We start from the raw sequence: 23,288 nt of genomic DNA, 5'->3' as shown, positions 1-23,288 counted from the left end.
CTATTCAGACTTGCACAGTGCTTTGACTGATGGGTGTGTGTTTTGCACCATCACTGGACTTAATACAACTTTGCTCGATATTATACGAAATAGTAGTGCTTAGATTTACACCAGTTTAAATCAGGAACTACTGGATATTAAATCCTATCTGGGAATACGACTTATATTAATTTCCATCAAGATCTATTATTGTTTGGTTTCATAGACTAAGAGAGAATTTTAATCTGTTGTTACAGTGGGTTATTTGCGTCCAATAAATGTTTTTAGCCCTAAAGTGGGGATCAAATCATGAGGAAATTGTCAGCTTCCCATCCTTTCTTCAGTGTGAGGATATCTATATGCATTACATACAAATGTTATGTAACATACTGAAACTGTAGAGTGCTATGAAATTCTGATGTTATGGAGTATTAACCTAAATTTTTTAAGAACATGGTTGTATGATGTGTTCACTTCAAAAAACAGCACACTAAATACAGATTTCACGGATACCTGTAAGCCAGTATCACTCTGCGAGCTGGGTTATGAACTCTGCTTCAAACATATTTTTAACCATAGGTAGTATGAAACAAGTATTACATGAAAAGCAAAAATTAAGTGTGGTCACATATTTTAACCCTATGGCGCACTTGTCCACTGCAGTGGACACCTATTAATGTTGCTTCTTTGGCTTTGCAGTCGACAGCTGCACCACACGGTTAAAACAGAAAATCAAGCAGTATAAAACATAAAATCACAGCTTTGAAAACAATTGTCTACTGTTTTCATTCAATGAATTACATAAAACAACTTTTAATCAATGCACACAACAACATAATAGCCTTTAAGCAGTATCTCACATATACAACAAATACTTTTTCATTGATATACAAAAAGTTCCAGCATCATAGTTGAATTTGAGGCTTTATCTAGAAAACAGCATGCAATCAACTTACCTTATTGTAAAACAAAACACCAAATATAGCCATCATCATGCCAAAAACATTTGTCAGTGTCACTGGGTTGCCCAACACAAACAGAGATGATGCAATGACAAAAATGCGCTTGGAGGCACTCGCTACAGCGTATGTCAGAGGAGTAACAAGTGATAAAACACTGAAAGCTATGATGTTCTGTAACCAGTTTAGAACTCCATCGATGAACAACAGAGAGAGGACAGTTGTGTTATCTCCATTGATCTGTAACAAAGTACAAATACCTGTATCATTTTTTCGTTTGTATACTTATTCTCACAGTGACATTCACCTCCTTTAAATGTATCAGAATCAGAATTAACTCTCCCTTTAACAGCCTTAAAAGACCAAAGAGGTTATGACTCATTACACTGACTTTATTGTGTGACTGCTTCCAATTGTGTCAAGAACTACAGTCAAATATTACTGCAAAGATAATACCTACACACAATACATTCCATAATTTCATAATACTTAAACAGATTTACATCTGAACCCCCATTCTGAGCCATCTGGCATTAACTGTGGAAAATCTATGTATAAGCTCAAATTTCTCTGACTGGATATTCGTGATTATTTTGTGAAATAACTCTTACTGAAATATGTATTAATGCCATTTTAGCAATATACCTCTGTGATGTAGAGCAGATCTATTGCTAAATCTGCAATTCTGCTGTAACTAGTTTTATGTCGTTAGTCCTGTTAACTACTCGGGATGCAAACTTCATATATATTATGGAATCTACTGACTCAGTAATGGATCTAGCCATCTATTTACACACAATATGTTACATTTGCTTGTGATGAGAGTCAACTGACAGCCATTACATCAAATGTTGATCCTCAGTAGGCCTTCCTGCATTTCGCTACAATTCCTGATATAGTAACATCTGTAAACAGTAACAGCACTTTATAGTGATATAACTCTTCCTCAGCATACACCAAAACTTCTTTCACATCATCTGCTTAATCTCCACTGCAAGCAATGTAACAAGTTATATTTGGAAAAGCTTTTTTTTTTAAAATCTAGTCATTGTGTTAACGTATGTTTCACTCGTCATCATGTGGTTTGTATGATGTGAAAAAGTTTTTCAGTGACCACTACAAATCACGAATGCTTCTTAACTTCCTTATTTAATAAAGCAACATGTTTCAAGGTACAATCCTCATCTTCAGGCTATAATAATGGCAATACAAACAACATTGGACAAAGTATACATTGATATTAAACTTTTTCATTACAGTTTTGGCATGTGCTGCAGCCATCGTGGGGAGAAAGGGTGAGATCACCTAACATGATGAAATATTCACTTCATTTGTCAGTCTACTGTTTATATAAAAACAGTATGATATGCCTGCTTTCAAAATTTAAAAACCATGTTTTCAGATGTTGTATGATACCTCTCTAGAAAGCAAATTCTTCATTTACTAATATACTTACGCTAGCTCTACTATGCATCACAAAATACCCCAGTCCTCTCAGAAGGTTTCAATTTTTTCAGCTGATGACTCCAGACAAAATACTAATCCTCAAGTATTGGTAGCCAAAGTATTTTTACGAAGTTACTCAAAACAGAGAACCTTCAACCAATCAGACTTTATGCAATGAAATACAGTCTGATGTTTTGCTTCTCTCACTACTGATGCAGAAGGTTGTTCCTGCAGAAGGTTGTTCCATTTCATATCATTCCCAAGCAAGGAAGATTAGGACTTAATCTCCCATCAAAGGCAAGGTAATTAGAGATGGTGAACATGTTACATTTGAGAAGGGAATCAGCTGTGTCTCTTCCAAAGGAAACATCTCGACATTTTCCTCAAGTTGTTTAGAAAAGTTGCAGAAAAACTAAATCTGGATGGTCAGAAGGGGATTTGAACCACCATTCTCTCGAATGTGAGTCTAGTGTTTTACGAATGTGCCACAGTGATTGGTTGAATCAAAGTAATAGGTCTTGTACAGGGTGAGAGTGTGTCCAATTTTGAAACATGCGTAACTTAGTTTATGTGCAACATACGGCATACGCAGAAAGAATATTACACCATTACAGGTGGAAACAGGAATCAGAAGAGCCATCATGGGGACCTGGAAGAATGGCTGCCTAACTCAGGTACTTAGGATTTTATATGGTAACCTTCTTAATGTATAAGTGCTATAACTCTAAAGAACGAATTCCTCTGCACCACTCTAGGTAGAGAATCAAATGATTTATATTTGATTGTATATTCAAAGAATACAGGTTACTTCCATCTGTTTATTCATGTCGGTATTATTTCTCATCAGTCAATGTTTCAAGAAAGCTGAACTAAAATCTGATCCTGTCTGAAGTCAGACCAAACAAATACTTATAATTATTTTCAGTTTCTTTAACACATGAAACTTCTTAACCTTCTTTCCTAAAAACATGATTAACCAGAAGAAAGTCTTGTGAATAATGAATGTAACATGTACAGAGTCAAAAAAAAGCTTTTTCTAGAAAAGACCATCCTACTGTCATTCTCTTTTATGTTCATCTCAGAAAATGACAGCAAGAATATTCCTTACTGTAACGATAAGTAAGGTGAATGGAGAAAGTATCTTCACATTTGATAGTGTTTAGAAGGAATCTGCCACGGGCTTGTTGGAAAACTGAATTCAGGATGGCTAAAACTTAATCTCAGTGATGATTGTTCATGTATCATACCTAACATTCTATCACTGCACTATCTTGCCTTTCAGCTACCAAGCTCCATAACAGTTCAACTGCACTGAACATTAGTAAGCTTCCTTGTATGACTCAGTGCCTTTGTTGTTGTGCTATCCAGTATGGTGGCATAAAGGTTCAGACATGGACAGACGCATTTGGGAGGACTGAAGTTTAGTTCACCATGCAACCACTGAATTGAGTTTTCTTTTATTTTTATTTTCTTGTTTGTGTACATCTCTTTAACTGTAAGGGGGTCTTCAATAGTCACAGAGACTACAGGCTACATCTTAAGCAAAGAAGGAATAACTGTTCAGAATTTAGCAACCATTGACACCTTGGAGGTGTCAAAACATTTAAAGAACTTCAATCCTTTTCAGGAAAAGGAAATCATTATGGCAGGTTTCTGTCACACAAAACAACAATCACTCACCCCATTTTATTTAACATGTGACCAGACAGATGCAAAATTAAAACAGAACCTTCACTTGGAGGCACTGTTAGTAAACTATAAGCTTGGAAGAACCTTTGTTTTGGCAGCTAGTTTCCCAATGGGGAGTTGGTCTAACTACGACAATTAAATTCATATGGCTCCAAATAATAACATAAACATTCTAGACCTTAACTTCAGCCAATTAAAATTAACCTAGTAATGGAATGTAAGTCTTTCCCGGCCATTGTAGGCCACACTTCAACACACTCAACATAACTGTAAAAACCTTTCACCAACAAACATTGTGTCTTACCATCTATAGCTACAAGATTCACTTCAAACCAATCAGGAAACACACAAACACTGATGCACTGTCATGTCTCCTCATGGGCACTCCCCTATTCTTCACCCAGTATGAAGAGGTCTGTTACCATATTGACACCACACTACAAAATACCATTGACCCTTTTCCTGTATCAAGGCAACGGTGGTAGTGGAAAGCAAGCAGGACCCAACCATACAGCAAGTCTTGCACTTCTAATATGAATACCCTGCACTCTATATGGCACCACAGGTTTCCTTTGCCACTTCTGTTTAAAAATAATTTGCATCAATATGCTGAGCACAAGTGATCAAGGCCCTACAAGGTAAAAGTTGGAGGGGGGGAGGGGGAGGGGGAGGATCTCCTACCACAGCCACTGGAGGATACCTGCATAAAGAACTTGATGCTTAATCACAGATTAGTGGTGCACTGAACTCACTGTTCATGCTGGTGGGAGGTGACAAAAAACTCTACATCACAATCTTTTGTTGCTGCCCAATGCCCTGCAAACTGCAGAGCTGGATTCACACTGACTTTGTGGGCACATTCTTTTTACCAGTTTGGGTTATAGTGGTGGACACACTGCCCAACTACCCACACATTGTACATATGCCATCCACAACTGAGGCTACCCTCTGGATAAACCATTACTGAGGGGTTGACATAAGCTACCATGACAAACAATGGTTCTCAATACTGATCACCAATGTTCAGACAATTCTTCACACGACACCTAACAACAGTGGCAGTACACACACAATATAACGACGAAGTTGAGTGCCTGGTCTAGACTTTTAAGCAAGACATTCAAAAGGCTGAGGGACAGGCCCCTGAGGCAAGGCTGACATTCCTCTTGAGCAGATAATATTTGCCACTGTCCTACTGAGCTCATTCATGATTGGCAACTCCATGTACTGTCACATCAAACAATGCCAGTCATCATCACCCTCTAGGCAGCACAATACATGGATAAAGTTCAAATCTGGGTTTGTAACTTTGGCCTCCCACTGACATCTCCCACAAGAAAAATGACTAAGTCACAATTTCACTGAAATTCCAATCTGGAGTTTTTAGTCTTTATCCAGTGGAAAAAAGTAACAAAGGTGCCAAACTGTGTCAACTACAAAGTCATCAGAAACTGAGCACAAGCTTTGGACAGAAAAAGGATTGTGAGGGAGAAACATACTATGTCCACTTTATTTAGGGGATGGTCAGACAGGGATGTGAAACACACCCTTCATGTACATGAGTTCTGTGTAAACAATGTATTACAACAAGTTCCGAACTGGTCTCTCATTTTTTCCCCTCATGGACAGATTGTCAACAATAATGAACGCTGGACCACTACACTATCATGAGTTACAGAACATACCCAATGTTGTGTCAACAAATTCCGCTTACATCTGAAAGGCAATGGCAATGGAGCCACCACCTGCAGAGGCTTATCACAGCCACTGGTTATGAACAACACATCATTTCTACCCATTGCAGGTGAGTCATGATCAGATTTTGCCAATCTATCAGCAGCAGCAACACTCCACATGGGGTCTATAATTCCATGTTGTATTGCAAGTGACTGTAGATCTATTATCTTTGACCTCTCTGGACAACTACACATTGCTGACCAAGGAAGTTAACCACACTATAATGACCACAATTCTGCGATTTATTCTTTCCTCCACTTAAACATTAAGACAGTACTTGCCACCCTTGATCCAGTTCCCACTGAGCAGTAGAAAAACTCCAGTTTTACATCACATAGCATCTCCCAGCAATCAAGATCTTTAAACTTTGCCACTGGTGCCACTGGTCATCTTGGGAATGCACCCCTGTCACTGTTTGACTTACACAAACTCAATGCACAATATAACTTCACCATTGGATACCTTGTCCACTTTCAGAATTTTCTATTAAATCAGACACAATGCTGTAGGCTATATTATTCATTTTTCTACAGTCTTCATTTTAAATCCAAAGTAATACCGAGCAGTCCAGACTGCCAAATGTGTCAGTTTTGGGATTATGGTAAATGCATAACACTTAATAATAAAAAATTATGAAATGTAAACTATTACCACTCCCACTCTACTTTTCATTTATGATGGAATAATACACATTTCATTTATACCAATAACAGTATGTTATCTCATTATGAAGAAATATTAAATAAACTTTTTCTTGCAGAGAAATAAGTAATAAAACATCACAAATACTTAAAATATGGCAAGATATTAAATTAATATTCCTATAAGTCACAAATTTTAAAGCTATCTTGCTACTTACAATAACTTGATCCTGTAGCAGCACCTGCAGGTCTGTGAAGACCCATACGGGAAGAAACACAAAAAGAGCAAGGCGACCAAGTATATGCAACAACCGTAAGTGATGGACACCAGTATCATGTAACACCTGCAAATAAAGAGAGAGAGAGAGAGTTGAGAAGTGTATACATACTTTGCATTTTCTATGAATAAATAACTTGATGAACTGAATGTGTTACAAGAATAAAAACTTTCCTCTTTCACTTAGTTCACCTATTACTGATGCAAATATTTGTGGACAAATGTGGAAGTAACTGCTCACTGTTAAAAATGACAATACCGACAATATCTTTTTTGAGATGGAGAACGTCCTCAACACTGGGAAGTTATCCGACAATGCAGCTATATTACGATAAGGATAGATTGCTACTCACCGTAAAGATGACATGTTGAGTTGCAGGCAGGCATGACTAAAGGACTGTTGCATATAAGCTTCCAGTCAAATTCTTACTCAGAAAGGAAAAACACACACACAGTCACAAAAGCATGCACACCTCACCCGCACATGACTGCTATCTCCAGGTAGAATATATCTATAAGGCAGTTTATGCAAGAAGAGGTACTACCCAAAACAACCAAGAATTTCATTGTATTGGTCAAACCAGTAGCAGAACAACTGTCTGCCACTAGATGGCTCGAGGTACACTGCGGCACAAAATTGTGTCATCTTTGGCGAATGCAATTGTGAGTTGTAGTGGTGTGTGACAGGACATGTTTCAGTGCTGCTGCGAATTGTGAAATGGATAATGTGATGGAACAATGGACCTGAATGAAACTCTGTTTTAAGTTGAAGGAAGTTGCAGCTGAAACCCACTGCATGCTGACATAGGCATTTGTGAGAGTGCACCAAGACAAGCAAGAACATTTGTGTGGTTCAAGTGGTTCAAGGAAGGCAGTGAATCTGTGGAAGATGGTAAACATTCTGACCAACTGTCAACATGCGCTACACCAGAAATGATCATGAAGGCGCGTGACGTGATTTACGACGACTGAAGGTACACAATTCACAATGTTTGTAACAGACTTGGACTGATGTACAGTACACGTCAACAAATTCCAGCCAAAGAACTAAACATGAGATAAATTGCAGCAAAGATTGTCCCTTGTCTTCTCAGCTCTGACCAACTAAATATCAGGTTTCACATGTGCACTGAGATACAACAAAGAGTTCAAGAATGTCCAAAATTCTTATCCAAAGTCATAACAAGTGAGAAACAAAGCAGTAATTATTACAATGCAAAATGTCATCTTCCCCAAGGTTGAAAAAAGCTTGACAAATTCGCTGCAACATGAAATCAATGCTGATCTTTTTTTCGACATTTGAGGAATTATGCATAAGGAGTTTGTTCTGCCTGGTCAGACTGTCTATGGGCAGTTTTACTGTGATGTTCTGAGGTGATTGAGGGAAAATGTTCAGTACGAACAGCCAGAGATGTGGAAAAAGGAAGACTGCTTGTGCAACATGACACACACACACACACACGTTCTGATGTGACTGAGGGAAAATGTTCGGTACGAACAGCCAGAGATGTGGAAAAAGGAAGACTGCTTGTGCAACATGACACTACACACACACACACACACACACACACACACACACACACACACACACACACACTGCTCATTGTGAAGGAATTCCTGGCCAAAAACAGCATGGTAATGGTCCCCCACCTATTAATCAGACCTAGCCTTATGAGACTTCTACATGAAGATGAAAATCACATTGAAAGGGTGACGTTTTGATCCAACTGAAGACAGCCAAGTGGAATCCCAACTGGTCCTGAAATTCCAGACATTCTTCCAAAAATGGGAACAATGCTGGAATCCTTGCATACGTGCAATCACAATTGCTATCGGAACATGACTGTGGTATGAGCCCCTGCGTTGCAGACTTTATAGGAGCACTGCAAGCACAGATAGGCCAGCATGGCAGGCATTGTCCACGCATAGTACTGTGGCGGTGACAACAGTGCTCACACATTATAGGGGCTGTTGTCTACGTCAAAGCCTTCTGGTGGGCTATCAAAACTCTCAGACTGGGATACCAGAATATTGGTCTGTAATTTTCAAGGTGTGTACTTTTACCCTTCCTGTATACAGTAGTCAGCTGTGCCTTTTTTTTTTTTTAATTGCTTGTGACTTTGTGCTGGGCAAGAGATTCACGATAAATGCAAGCTAGTGAGGAGCCAATGCCGTAGAGTACTCTTTGTAAAACTGGGCTGGGATTCCATCCCGACCTGGCAACTTCTCTGTTCTCAACTGTCTCAGCTTTTTATCTATGCCAGGGATGCCTATTAATAAATCATCCATACAGGACTCTGTCGGATAGTAAAATGACAGTATGTTTGTATGATTCTCCTGCATGAACGATTTCTTTAATGCAGAATTTAAAACTTCAGATTTAGTTGTTCTATATTCAACTGCCAAACCAGACTGGTCAATGAGTGAGTGGATGTAAGCCTTAGATCCGCCTAGCACCGAGCGAGTTGGTGCGGTGGCTAGCACACTGGTCTCTCATTTGGGAGGACAACGGTTCCATCCTGCATCCAGCCATCCTGATTTAGTTTTTCCGTGATTTCCCTAAATCAGTTTAGGCAAATGCCAGGATGATTCCTTTGAAAGGGCACAGCCGACTTCCTTCCCTGTTCTTCCCTAATCTGATGAGACTGATGACCTCCCTGTTTGGTCTCCTCCCCCAACCCAACCCAACCCTCAGCCTAGCGATTTTATATAGGACAAGAATTTTCTTGGGTTCCCAGCTAGATCTTTTGCTAAGGTATTTTGATGATGATGATGATGATGATGATGATGATTGTAGTTATGTGCTTCACACAGAGACCTTTTCACAGTGCACCAACCCCATTTTTGATAAACAACTTCAAATTACAGAGTTCAAACCATCATCAAGGTTCTGGGCTTCATAAAACCCCACACTTTACAACACTTATTTGAACAGAATTCATTCCGCACTGAGAGGCTGAAGCAAGAGCATGTCATGGATGTGAGAGGAGTTTTGCAGCATGCTTAACAAGAAGACATATGGCAGATTGCTGTACGGCTGAGCAGGTGCAGGCAACTGCTCCTGCTCAGACAGCTGCCTCATCTGGTCCCCCAAGTAAGTCAACTTCCGCCAAGACAATGGAACAAGCCATGGATATGGAAGCATGTGCCACTGCGTCCACACCTCCTGCTGCCAACAACACCACTGCACCAGAGGGTGCACGGAGACTTTGCCTGAAGAAGGAGTCCATGACTGCAATTATGGTGGAGTTCGAAGACATCTGGCAGAAAAAGGAGAGAAGAAAGAACAGCCAACAGGCCATCCACTGAAGTGGGGAGAAGACAAGCACAAGCTGACCTGCTAGGTGAATGCAGCACCTGATGGTGAAAGGAAGAAGAAGTTGGCAGCCAGCATCCCGAGTGCCAACAAGGGATGCAAACAGAATATTATCATTGATGAGTGAGGCTGGTCTGGCCTACTTTTGCACCCATACAAATAAGTCGCACACAATCTCCAGAGGCAGATGGCCACCCCGAGTAGCAACTCAGCGGCTCTGGAGGTGTCTTTGCTGCCCTTCACGAGGTGGCAGAGGATGCTACCATCTCACCAGAGACTCCTTAACCCACTACCTGCAGCAATTAAGCACCTGAGGCCACCTCCGATCGTCTATCAAGTGAGGAGTGACTAATCCGAGTTCCTACAACAGATATAGCAGTGGACAAATCAAGACTGACACTGCAAAATCTGTAGGAAAGGGCCTTGTGCGCATTTTATCTGTGTGACTGTGAAGACTACCGTAGCATATCGAGTGAGGTGGCCGACAACCCTCTGCTGTTCTACACCTACACTAAGGTGATCAAGACCGTACTCCAGGGCTTCCCACAGACCATGAAGCTAGATCACCTCCAGAAGACATTGGAATGACTTGGGTTCAGGATTCACACTGTGGCACAAATGAAGCCCACAAACACTGGTGAAGATATGCCGCTACTGCTAGCTGGGCTACAGACAACTCCATTAACTGGAGTCTGTTCGGCCTCACACTGCTAATGAAGATGGCCTTCACAGTCGAGAACTTGAAGTTGCAGAGAGGGGCCGCCAGGCACATGGCACACCACTACTCAATGCCTGACATCTGTGTGAAGTGTGGCAATTATTCCAGCAATCAATGCACACTCAAAAGAGAAGATACACCAATGTGCACAAACTGTGGTGGGCTGCACGTGACGAGCTACAGTGGCTGTGAATATCTGGAAGCCACGATAGCTCACCAAATGCGGTGTACCATACAGGGTGCCACAAAAGGCAGCACCAGCATGCCCAACCCGCCATCTGCACCCCTGCCAGAAGCAACATGCCAGCAACGGGAGGGGGTGTGACATCTGATGACTGCACCCAGTCACGCCTCTTGGTGCAAGCAAGGTGAGACGCGATGCTGGTGCAGATATGACACAGCATCCGGTCACCATCACTGCGCTCTGCAGGCACAGACGACAGCTCACTGCACGAGCTTGAAGTGCAGGGTGGCCCACCCAGCAGAAGAGGACCAGGGGTGACACCAAAGAACTGGAAGGCTGTGACAGCGGCAATGCTGAAACCGCTGACCACAATGCGTTGGCACCACTCAACAGGAAACACTGATGTCACAAGGGAAAGTAACATCAGCAGCCTGGTCAAAGTGCTAACGACCATGTTCCATCGAATGATGGGCATGATGGAGCACATGATGAAACAGTGCAGATAGTTGTGCCAGCTGCTAAGCGGTCCACTGATAGGCAGTAGATGGCGCAATATCACCGGTCAACGTGTCCATGGTCAGCCTACTGACCTCCATCACACTGCTGTGCTGGCACCCAGAAGAAGATAAATCTGAAAAGGGTCTACCTGAACATGATCAGCTGAGAGTCAACAACACAATCTTTAAGAATCTGGAGACAGAGGACCTACAAGTTCTGACCTCTGTCAACCCCAGAGGGAGCAGCTACCTCCGTGAAGGAACCTTTGTCAGCACATATTTGAATGGATAAATTCACTCTCGATATCCAAACTTATTGTACTATTTCCACTATTTTCTCCATTATCAGTATTTTGTCACAGCCACAAATGGAATCAAGCTTTACATTAAACTTACTCCTTGATACACTGATGGGTTATCTAGCATGATGGGGGCATTGTCCCTTTAATGTGACAGGCACACTCTTCAGCACATATGGGAAGTTTGGAGCTCTAGAACCCATAGCACACAATTTTCTTGCACAGTGGATATGTTTTGGTAGGGGACCAAACAATGACATCATCAGTCCCATTGGATTAGGGAAGGATGGGGAAGGAAATCAGCCATGCCCTTTCAAAAGAACAATCCTCGCATTTGCCTGAAGCAATTTAGGGAAATCACAGAAAACCTAAATCAGGGTGGCCGGACACAGGTTTCAACCATCGTCCTCCCGAATTCGAGTCCAGTGTGTTGGCACAATATGTAATTTAATCAAAAAATTGAGAGTGGACTCAAGAACCTATGCTGTGTCCTAATAATGGCTGGGTTGTACACATGAAAGATGTAATAATTCATGAATATACATTTTTCCATTGAATACTGCCCTTGGGTTCCTAAAGGCTGAGCACAGCCTCACCCCATCTGACATAGACCACATAAGCTTGATGTAGAGGCAGGATTTCCCCATAACATACAAAGCTGAGGTGCAATTCCAAAATCGGAGAGCTTACATAGTCCATGCAGCTGTGGTAGCCACAACACTACAGTGGTGTAATGGTTATCACATCTGCCTAGTAAGCAGGAGAGTCAGGTTCACGTCCTGGCTGTGGCAAAAGTTTTAATTCATTGCTTCCGCTTTTATTCAACAGCAACACGTTTAGTGTGGTATGGGTCTGTTCCGGCATAACAACAAGTGCCGGCACGACGATGATAAAGAACTGAAAAGCAGAGAGGGCTGTGAGATGACATCAGTCAACAGCATGCTGATTAGGATGACACCAAGACAGGAGCAGCATCTAGACAAAGAGAATATAAGTACCGCTCCACCTAGTCACGTGACAGTGGAAGACGAGCCGTCATAGAAACACTACAGCAGTGACTTATGAACTCTTTTGTTTTGCTTGCATTGAAATAGTATATACCGAAGGACATTGATTATCTGCATGTCGCCGTTTGCTTACGACACAACTCTGTGAATATGCAAAGTTAAGTACTGTCAATTTAACTTACTGCAATAAACTCCATTAATACGATTTACTTGAACTGTTGTCTAGCAACCCAAGAAAACAGCTTTCTAGGCACCCTATATTAGACAAGTGGGCAGGATACTACAGGGTCCACGGCATCTGTGTAATTAGTAAACATGGTAGGTTCCACTTACAGCTGTAAAATAATTTTTTATTTATTGTTTTTAGTAGTACTACTCAGCTCCAGACAGAAGTCTCAAATACAGATATCCACACAGACATAAACACAGCCACTAACCCAAATATCAGAGGAGTAGGAATGGTGTTCAAGTAACAATGTGCGTGAGAAATCACAAAATGAGATAAAACCCATAACAGTATCTTATTTTTACATTCATAGGGTCCTGCCTGACAACTGAGTAACACACTTTAGACATGTATCTTGCAAGATCATGACAGTAGAATCAGAGAAATTCGAGCTCATACAGAAACTTAACTTACAATTGTTTCTCCTTTTCACCACTTGTAAATGGAACAGCAAAGTGAGTTAATATGTGATAGATGTTATAGGGTGACTGTGTTGCCTATGGTGTCTAAGGTTTAGCATGACTCATTGCTAAAATGGAGGTCCTGGATTAGAATCCTGATGACCATCTCAGATTTTTTGTGATGAAAATGTGGCCAACAGGGTGTACTAAAATGAGTAGTTTCCTAATAAACTAAGTACCAAACCAGGCACACAAGCAAGTTGTTGTACTGGTGTCAAATCAAAAGTCTTGGTTTGTTGGTTGGTTTTTGGGACTGAAGGGACCAGACAGCTAGGGCAATCGGTAAATCAAGTCTTCCCACAGGCTGAGAACCACATATGTTCCAATAAGGTGTAAAGATATAGATCGGCTAGGTAAACTGGCTCACCTTTGATCAAAAACAAATGCAAAATTTGTCCGAGTATCAGTAACGCAACCAAACTATTTTGGGTTTCCAATTAGATTGCACTCGCAATACTTTGGAAGTTTACTTTGGTAATATCAGATTTACAGAGGGGGACAAACTTTCCAAAGCTCCCCAGAGGATGGCTGCTAACAAGTAGCAAGAACCATGGGACATTTTAACAGCACATTATTCAAATCAGATGCTTAAATTATGCTGTTTACCTGATTTTGTGTAGCACTCTTATGGCAATTACTTACGCATGATATGAAGAGTAGGAGCTCACATGGAGCTATTATTCTGTCATACTACAGTTTTAACATAATATGAACTACTGCAATTTTCATTCCCTTCCTCTTCTCACAGGAAGTGTTGTTGTTGTTGTTGTTGTTGTTGTTGATGTCTTCAGTCCTGAGACTGGTTTGATGCAGCTCTCCATGCTACTCTATCCTGTGCAAGCTTCTTCGTCTCCCAGTACTTACTGCAACCTACATCCTTCTGAATCTGCTTAGTGTATTCATCTCTTGGTCTCCCTCTACGAATTTTACCCTCCACGCTGCCCTCCAGTGCTAAACTTGTGATCCCTTGATGCCTCAGAACATGTCCTACCAACCGATCCCTTCTTCTTGTCAAGTTGTGCCACAAACTCCTCTTCTCCCCAATTCTATTCAATACCTCCTCATTAGTTACATGATCTATCCATCTAATCTTCAGCATTCTTCTGTAGCACCATATTTCAAAAGCTTCTGTTCTCTTCTTGTCCAAACTATTTATCGTCCATGTTTCACTTCCATACATGGCTACACTCCATACAAATACTTTCAGAAACGACTTCCTGACACTTAAATCTATACTCGATGTTAACAAATTTCCCTTCTTCAGAAACGCTTTCCTTGCCATTGCCAGTCTACATTTCATATCCTCTCTACTTCGACCATCATCAGTTATTTTCCTCTCCAAATAGCAAAACTCCTTTACTACTTCCAGTGTCTCATTTCTAATCTAATTCCCTCAGCATCACCCAACTTAATTCGACTACATTCCATTATCCTCATTTTGCTTTTGTTGATGTTCATCTTATATCCTCCTTTCAAGACACTGTCCATTCCGTTCAACTGCTCTTCCAAGTCCTTTGCTGTCTCTGACAGAATTACAATGTCATCGGCGAACCTCAACATTTTTATTTCTTCTCCATGGATTTTAATACCTACTCCGAATTTTTCTTTGTTTCCTTTACTGCTTGCTCAATATACAGTTTGAATAACATTGGGGAGAGGCTACAACCCTGTCTCACTCCCTTCCCAACCACTGCTTCCCTTTCATGTCCCTCGACTCTTATAACTGCCATCTGGTTTCTGTACAAATTGTAAATAGCCTTTCGCTCCCTGTATTTTACCCCTGCCATCTTTAAAATTTGAAAGAGAGTATTCCAGTCAACATTGTCGAAATCTTTCTCTAAGTCTACAAATGCTAGAAACGTAGGTTTGCCTTTCCTTAATCTATTTTCTAAGATAAGTCGTAGGGTCAGTATTGCCTCACGTGTTCCAACATTTCTGCGGAATCCAAACTGATCTTCCCCGAGGTTGGCTTCCACCAGTTTTTCCATTCGTCTGTAAAGAATTCGCGTTAGTATTTTGCAGCAGTGACTTATTAAACTGATAGTTCGGTAATTTTCACATCTGTCAACACTTGCTTCCTCTGGGATTGGAATTATTATATTCTTCTTGAAGTCTGAGGGTATTTCACCTGTCTCATACATCTTGCTCACCAGATGGTAGAGTTTTGTCAGGACTGGTTCTCCCAAGGCCGTCAGCAGTTCCAATGGAGTGTTGTCTACTCCCGGGACCTTGTTTCGACTCAGGTCTTTCAGTGCTCTGTCAAACTCTTCGTGCAGTATCGTGTCTCCCATTTCATTTTCATCTACATCCCCTTCAATTTCCATAATATTGTCCTCAAGTACATCGCCCTTGTATAGACCCTCTATATACTCCTTCCACCTTTCTGCTTTCCCTTCTTTGCTTAGAACTGGGTTTCCACCTGAGCTCTTGATATTCATACAAGTGGCTCTCTTTTCTCCAAAGGTCTCTCTAATTTTCCTGTAGGCAGTATCTATCTTACCCCTATTGAGATAAGCCTCTACATCCTTACATTTGTCCTCTAGCCATCCCTGCTTAGCCATTTTGCACTACCTGTCGATCTCATTTTTTAGATGTTTGTATTCCTTTTTGCCTGCTTCATTTACTGCATTTTTATATTTTCTCCTTTCATCAATTAAATTCAATATTTCTTCTGTTACCCAAGGATTTCTACTAGTCCTTGTCTTTTTACCTACTTGATCCCTTGGCGCCTTCACTACTTCACCCCTCAGAGCTACCCATTCTTCTTCTACTGTATTTATTTCCCCCATTCCTGTCAACTGTTCCCTTATGCTCTCCCTGAAACTCTGTACAACGTCTGGTTTAGTCAGTTTATCCAGGTCCCATCTGCTTAAATTCCCACCTTTTTGCAGTTTCTTCAGTTTTAATCTACAGTTCATAACCAATAGATTGTGGTCAGAGTCCACATCTGCCCCTGGAAATATCTTACAATTTAAAACCTAGTTCCTAAATCTCTGTCTTACCATTATATAATCTATCTGATACCTTCTAGTATCTCCAGGATTCTTCCATGTATACAACCTTCTTTTATGATTCTTGAACCAAGTGTTAGCTATGATTAAGTTATGCTCTGTGCAAAATTCTACCAGACGGCTTCCTCTTTCATTTCTCTCCCCCAATCCATATTCACCCACTATGTTTCCCTCTCTCCCTTTTCCTACTCTCTAATTCCAGTCACTCATGACTATTAAATTTCCGTCTCCCTTCACTACCTGAATAATTTCTTTTATCTCATCATACATTTCATCAATTTCTTCATCATCTGCAGACCCAGTTGGCATATAAACTTGTACTACTGTAGTAGGCATGGGCTTCGTGTCTATCTTGGCCACAATAACTACGTCCTCTTGAGTAGTCCCCGCCCGGAGATCCGAATGGGTGACTATTTTACCTCCGGAATATTTTACCCAAGAGGATGCCATCATCATTTAACCATACAGTAAAGCTGCATGCCCTTGGGAAAAATTACGGCTGTAGTTACCCCCTTGCTTTCAGCCGTTCGCAGTACCAGCACAGCAAGGCCGTTTTGGTTAGTGTTCCAAGGCCAGATCAGTCAATGATCCAGACTGTTGCCCCTGCAACTACTGAAAAGGCTGCTGCCCCTCTTCAGGAACCACACGTTTGTCTGGCCTCTCAACAGATACCCCTCCGTTGTGGTTGCACCTACAGTACGGCCATTTGTATCGCTGAGGCACGCAAGCCTCCCCACCAACGACAAGGTCCACGGTTCATGCGGGTAGACACAGGAAGTGAGAAAAGGTTTAAAAGTAATGCCAGCCTCTCCTTTTGCAAATATGACAGAGGCATCCATTAAGTAATTTGATGACAAAACTGAATGTATTTTCGTTTTTCCCTATACCTTATTTCACGAAACAACTTTCTGTAAGAAAGATACAGGTTCACTTAATGAACTAGTTTTGTCATAATTCATCATTCAATACAGACAGTAAAAAAAAAAATGTAACTGGGGAAGGATGCAATAGAAGAATAAACACAAACCCATTACACACTAACACATTTATGATGCAATGCTAAACATGGTGTTTAAATTGTACAGGACAGTATCTCCATGATAACGGTGCACTGACTTCAGGTAGTAAGTAACCAAATTTTAACAGAAAAATGAAATTGCAAATCCACCACCTACAATATCTCAGTTACTTTTAACTTGATTAATTTTTTATCCCACAGGGCTTGGAGTCTTAGATACAAGATTATGGAACTGGCCAAATATGCTTACACCAAGTTTTATGCTGCAATACATGAGTTTTAGTTACAATAATAGGGCTATATAGTCATTAAAAATCATCTGATTCTATGATAAACACATTTAACATTTTTAAACACACACACACACACACACACACACACACACACACACACACACACACACACACACACACAGAGAGAGAGAGAGAGAGAGAGAGAGAGAGAGAGAGAGCTGCTGTTATCAATATCAGCAGCATAGAAATTTTACAGAAGTGACTCTTGCACAAACTACTGCAGAACGAATTATCACCAGTGATAAGGATACACTGGTTTTATCTGTAAAATTCAACAGAAATATGTATAAATATGAGAACCTGACAAACCAAACATTATTAATGAGAGTGAACAATGTTCCACACAAATACAACTAACGCTGCTTCCAAAAAATGTGAGTTTTTCTCAGTTTTCAGTGCCCAAGAAACTATCAAAAAGACTAGTTTACATGAATGAGTGGGGAATTTGGCTAATATGAGAACTTATGCTAGAGAAGGAAAACAGAATGTTCATATCTGATCACAGTTTTAGGACTCTTAAGGACACAAATTTCAGCACTCTTGCTGAATGTAAGTTTATGTTTTTAGTGAGCTGCTTTGAAGTCTTTCCTTACAAATAATGTTATTGATATGGTGTACAATGGAAAAATATTGCCAACTATTTTAAAAGTTTATAAGATAGATTCAGTGTTTTGCAGTGAGTGAAAGGCCAACCTCCCTGGCCAAACTGGCAAGAAGAGCCGACAACAAAAAACCCTCATCAATGTCCAACTCTATACTGCCTCATGTAAAAAATTATAATGTTGGACAACATCAAGTTGCAGAGTGGCACCTGAACGTTTTGCGTGTATGTTTCACCCCCCCCCCCCCCCCCCCCCACCCTCCCCTCCACCCGCCCCCCCCGTCTACTGATGAAGGCTGTGGCCAAAAGCTATATGTGTCTCTTAACTGTACCTGTTTGCAACTTGACATGTCTTCTTTACAGTAAGTAGCAACTATCTTTTCCCACATTTTTGATTGGAGTTTCCATTCTTTGCTTTACTTTTTTAATACTTAGAATTATTTAAAACTTTAGATCACAATTACATCAAATCAGAATATTTTAACCCCACACGATTTTATGCTCATCACCATACACAACATGCACAAATCCTCAGTTAAATAATGTTATGCTAGTCCTGATATAAAATACTGCTTCAGGAAATGAAGCTTAGCTTAATACAAACTAACACTTTTCCCAGATAAATGTGACTGGCAGAGCACTAATGTAAAAAATAAGATGGATAATATAATAAATAAGATGGAGCCAGTTACTAAAATGTTAAAAGTCTGCTTCCTATCGACACAGAGAGGAGTTCCAATTCCTCACAAAATTTTTAAATTCGAACTATACTCGTTCAATTGTTATTTAAAATAGAGTGCACATCTGCAACCAAAACATTTCATACCCATTATCATCCATCGCAGCATCAGCCTCAGGCAAGACTTTGCAAAAAGCCGAGGGCCATTCAGACCTGCAGCTGCATGCTAAAGTAGTGTCAGCATTGCATTCTGTGAGGCAACCATCTACTGTAGCAGTGGGCCAGGTTACTTGATGCTGTGCCATGATATCATGCTTCCGCAACTGTCAACATGGCAGGAAGTCTACTCCCATCATGACACATCCGGGTCCAACAAGTATGGTGCCCCTATCAGCCATTAGCAGAATTTGTTCTCTAACCCATTTTAGACAAGTGACTTTCTGGTCAAAACTGATTATTCGAAGTGTCGACGTCTTTCGTGGCTGCATGTAAATCAGTGACAAACTGTGACACACATGTCTGTGACACTGGTGATCTACAGATTGTGCCGAGTGTGGAGTTTTAAATTTCACAGCGTGCCACACGCCATGCTTGTGCTGAAACGTGGGACTACAGCAGCGCACACTGATACTGGAAGTTAACCTATTCTGACCAGGCTCACTCCTATTGTAGAAACAGATTTTGTACTTTTGTGTCTTCTTAGTGTTGATGGTCTCATCTGCTTTGTTTTCGTGATACACTGAGAAGTTACACGAGGTTCTAACTTTATTTCTTTTTTGTTCTTTTATAAGAGAGATTAAATATATGAAAGCAAAAAGGTATTTTATGTTTCACGTGAAAAAGCCCGCGCTATGCACAAATAAGAACACAAACAGGTAAACATGTTTTAATGAAAATTATTTCAACAGTGAAAAAAATCAGAATTAACTGACGAGAAAAAAAATTTTGATGCTATTTGACACTTAGAAAATGAGATACAGCAGTTATATCAAAGAGGCACTATTTACTCCCTTTTAGATATTGTTTGCATATTTGCAAGTACATAGTTTCTTGAGCACACAAACGTGTAGATTTTGAAATGTTTGGGTGACGCTCTTCCTATTCTTTCAGTTCCCAGGAGAGTAAAGAATTTACCACGTGACTTTTGACAAGAACTTCCATTAGGAACTCTGCTTTGGTCATTAATAAACTCTATTATCATTGCTGGTTCCTACATTTTGTTACTGTATTTCAATTTTTTTGTAAAAAGGACTGTCGCTTTAACACCACTTTCTCCATTCCAACACCAAACTGCACAACAGACAGCTTTCATATGCATCAATTTTGGCACTGACGTGTAGATGAAAATGACCAGTCCAAACAGAAGAGACTCTGCACAGGAATCAAGACAAGAAAGTTGATTGTATAAAACAGACCTTTGACTTCCGCCACCACCATGACAATTCCCACCCCAGTCATTGGTGCAATGAGTGTGTCTCACCAGGCAGGATCATCAGATAGGTAAAGAAATTGTCTACAAGCTGCCAGTGACACCTGATAGTTTGAAACTTAAACTGCTATCGAGAGGAGGCCTCTCCATGGGTGATATCACCTGACACTCCAGGTGACTTCGAGGGTTCCGGGTTCAACACAGGGCATCAACAAAGCCCTGTCTACCACTCAGGCTGCACAGAGCGTGCGTCACTCGGCAGTCTCACCATACTGCCGCAAAGCAGAACGCTGCCTCGCATCAGCAAATACAAAAATGCTGCTGGCCACATTATGTTGAGAAGACATGCAGGTGCTCCTATGTCCACATCCACTGTCTTCCTTCTTATAGGGAAACTGTACTTAATAAGGAATGTTGTTATTTAGCAAGCATTCTCAACTTTGCTCTCAGTGCAGTATTGGAAGAGCCCCATGCACAGATCTTGCACATGTCATTCTGGGAAAGAAGTCAGTTTTTGCGAGCAAAGGTTGGGAAACTTACAGCGATCAGCAATAGATTGTTTTGTTTTCGTTTTTGGGAGCAAAAACAACTGGCTTCATACACGCCCATATCAAGACAATAGAACACGAAAACAGAAAGGAGTTAAAAAATTACGAAACAGCAATCCCAACTGACATAAGAAGACAGCTAAAAAACAGGGACGTGGAGAAAGGTCTACTCAAGACACCGTACAGAAACGGTGGTCCAAAACTAAAAATTAAATGGCCTTCACCATACTGCTTTGACAGCTAAAAAGTAAAATGCGGTCGACAGCCCATGCATTATTTGCTAAAATGGCTGATAACTCAGACAGCTAACCCAAGAGGTCACACGTCTTGTTGGATTAGGGAAGAAAGTCGGCTGTACGCTTTAAAAGCAACCATCCTGGCATTTGCCTGAAGCGATTTAGGGAAATCACGGAAAACCTAAATCAGGATGGCCGGACATGGGGTTGAACTGATGTCCTCCCGAATGTGAGTCCAGTGTGCTAACCACTGTGCCACCTTGCTCAGTCTGTGAGCAACTGACAGTTTCCCTGCACACATTGCACTAAGAGATGGGCAGTGCACAGTGCACAGAGGCTTGGAAGGGTGCTGAGAGAGTCTGAGCAGAGAACACAATTGAAAAGATGGTGTTGCTGGATGTACTCCGTGGCCTGATACAGGGCAAAGAGCTCAGCTTCCGATAACCATCAGCGTACACAAAGGTATTACTGCAAAATTCCATGCAAAGGTCGTGAAACTGAAAGCGATAGAGCGAGGTTGGAGTAGTGTCCTTAGGAAGTGAATGAAGGCCAAGGTTAACACAGACCACTTCACAAAGCCAAGGTGGTAAAGGGTTCACACACACCAGGAAAGTTGCAGGTTGTGTGAAGTTACGCTGCCAATACAAGCACCAAAAGTGAACTCCAGGAGGTAACAGAGAAAAGGGACATGCCCCATACTACAAAGACAGTGGTAGTTCAGCAGCTTGAGCATACAGACTCTCAACTGGGCTAGTGTAAAGGGTGCGAGTGGCCAAACGGGTGCCACAGTGGTGGATAATGTTAAGACAGCATAGGAGGGATGGAAGTGAAGACACAGAAAATACAGCACCCATAGTCGAGTTTCGAATGGACAAGGGACCAGTAAAAACGGAGAAGGGTGGTTCGATCGACGCCCCAGAAAGTACCATTGTGGACATGTAGGACACTGAGGGACCACGTACGGCAGTGGGAGAAATCATTTGCTCCACCAGAAATTCATACAGATGGTTTTGTCAGTGGAAAAACAAAAACCATTGTCAGTGCTCCAGGAGTAAAGACGATCAAGACAGCATTGAAGATGCCACTCAGTGAGACATATCCATGGAGAACTGCAACAGATGACAAAATCGTCAACAAAAAGAGCTAGAGGTGACCAAAGGGAGACAGGCCCTAATAGGATTCATGGTGATAGCAAAGAGGACGACACTTAGGACGGAACGCTGAGGCACATCGCTTTCCTGGTTAAAGGTGTCCTACAAGGCAGAACACACATGCACCTTAAAAACTCCGTCTTTTAAAAATTCCTGTAGGAAACAGGGCAGGTGGCCATGGAAGTATAATGTGTGAAGACTACGGAGGATACCAGCTCTCCAGCAGGTGTCGTACGTCTTCTCCAAATCAAAAAACACAGCCATAGTCTGGGATTTCCGTAGAAAACCATTCATGACATGGGTAGACAAATTAACAAGATGGTCAACTTCAGAACACCGTGCTCAAAATCCACACTGTGCAGTTGTTAGTAAATTGTGAGGCTCAAGCCACCACACCAACGGGGCATGAATCATACGTCCCGTCACCTTGCAAACACAGCTGGTGAGGGAGATGGAGCAGTAGCTAGAAGGAAGGTTTCTGTCCTTACCAGGCTTAGGTATGGGTATGAAGGAGGTTTCATGCCAATGTCCGGGAAATATGCCCTCTACCCAGATGCGGATGTATGTGATAAGCAGGAAGTGCTTGCCTGTACGAGAAAAGTGCTGCAACATCTGAATGTGGACAGCGTCTGGCCCCGGAGCAGAGGATCGGGATGAACTGAGAGCGTGATAGTGCTCCCTAATAGTAAAGACGGCATTATAACACTCACGATTCTGAGAAGAGAAAGGTATCACCCAAGCCGCCTCCACTCGTTTCCGATGGAGGACGGCAGAGTAATAGTGGGAAGAGCTCCAAATTTCCGCAACATGGCGGCCCAAGGTGTTGGATATAGCAATAGGGTTCACGACAACATCGTCTGCTACTGTCAGACCAGAAATTGGCGAA

The 23,288-nt window shown here is 41.3% G+C and overlaps 1 protein-coding gene across 1 annotated transcript in view; it reads right to left on the bottom strand.

Moving 5' to 3' along the window:
• The window catches only part of LOC124555600 (solute carrier family 35 member E1 homolog), a 78,296-nt gene that overhangs the window by 29,086 nt on the left and 25,922 nt on the right, over positions 1 to 23,288 (bottom strand). The window contains exons 4-5 of the mRNA XM_047129568.1: positions 6,670 to 6,795; positions 936 to 1,178 (exon numbers count right to left, since the gene is read on the bottom strand). Of these exons, the coding sequence (XP_046985524.1) occupies positions 936 to 1,178; positions 6,670 to 6,795 (369 nt within the window). The remainder of the gene's footprint in view (positions 1 to 935; positions 1,179 to 6,669; positions 6,796 to 23,288) is intronic.

The sequence above is a fragment of the Schistocerca americana genome, chromosome X (assembly GCF_021461395.2).
Source record: "Schistocerca americana isolate TAMUIC-IGC-003095 chromosome X, iqSchAmer2.1, whole genome shotgun sequence".
Taxonomy (NCBI): domain Eukaryota; kingdom Metazoa; phylum Arthropoda; class Insecta; order Orthoptera; family Acrididae; genus Schistocerca; species Schistocerca americana.
This window is presented reverse-complemented; position numbering and strand designations above follow the sequence as displayed.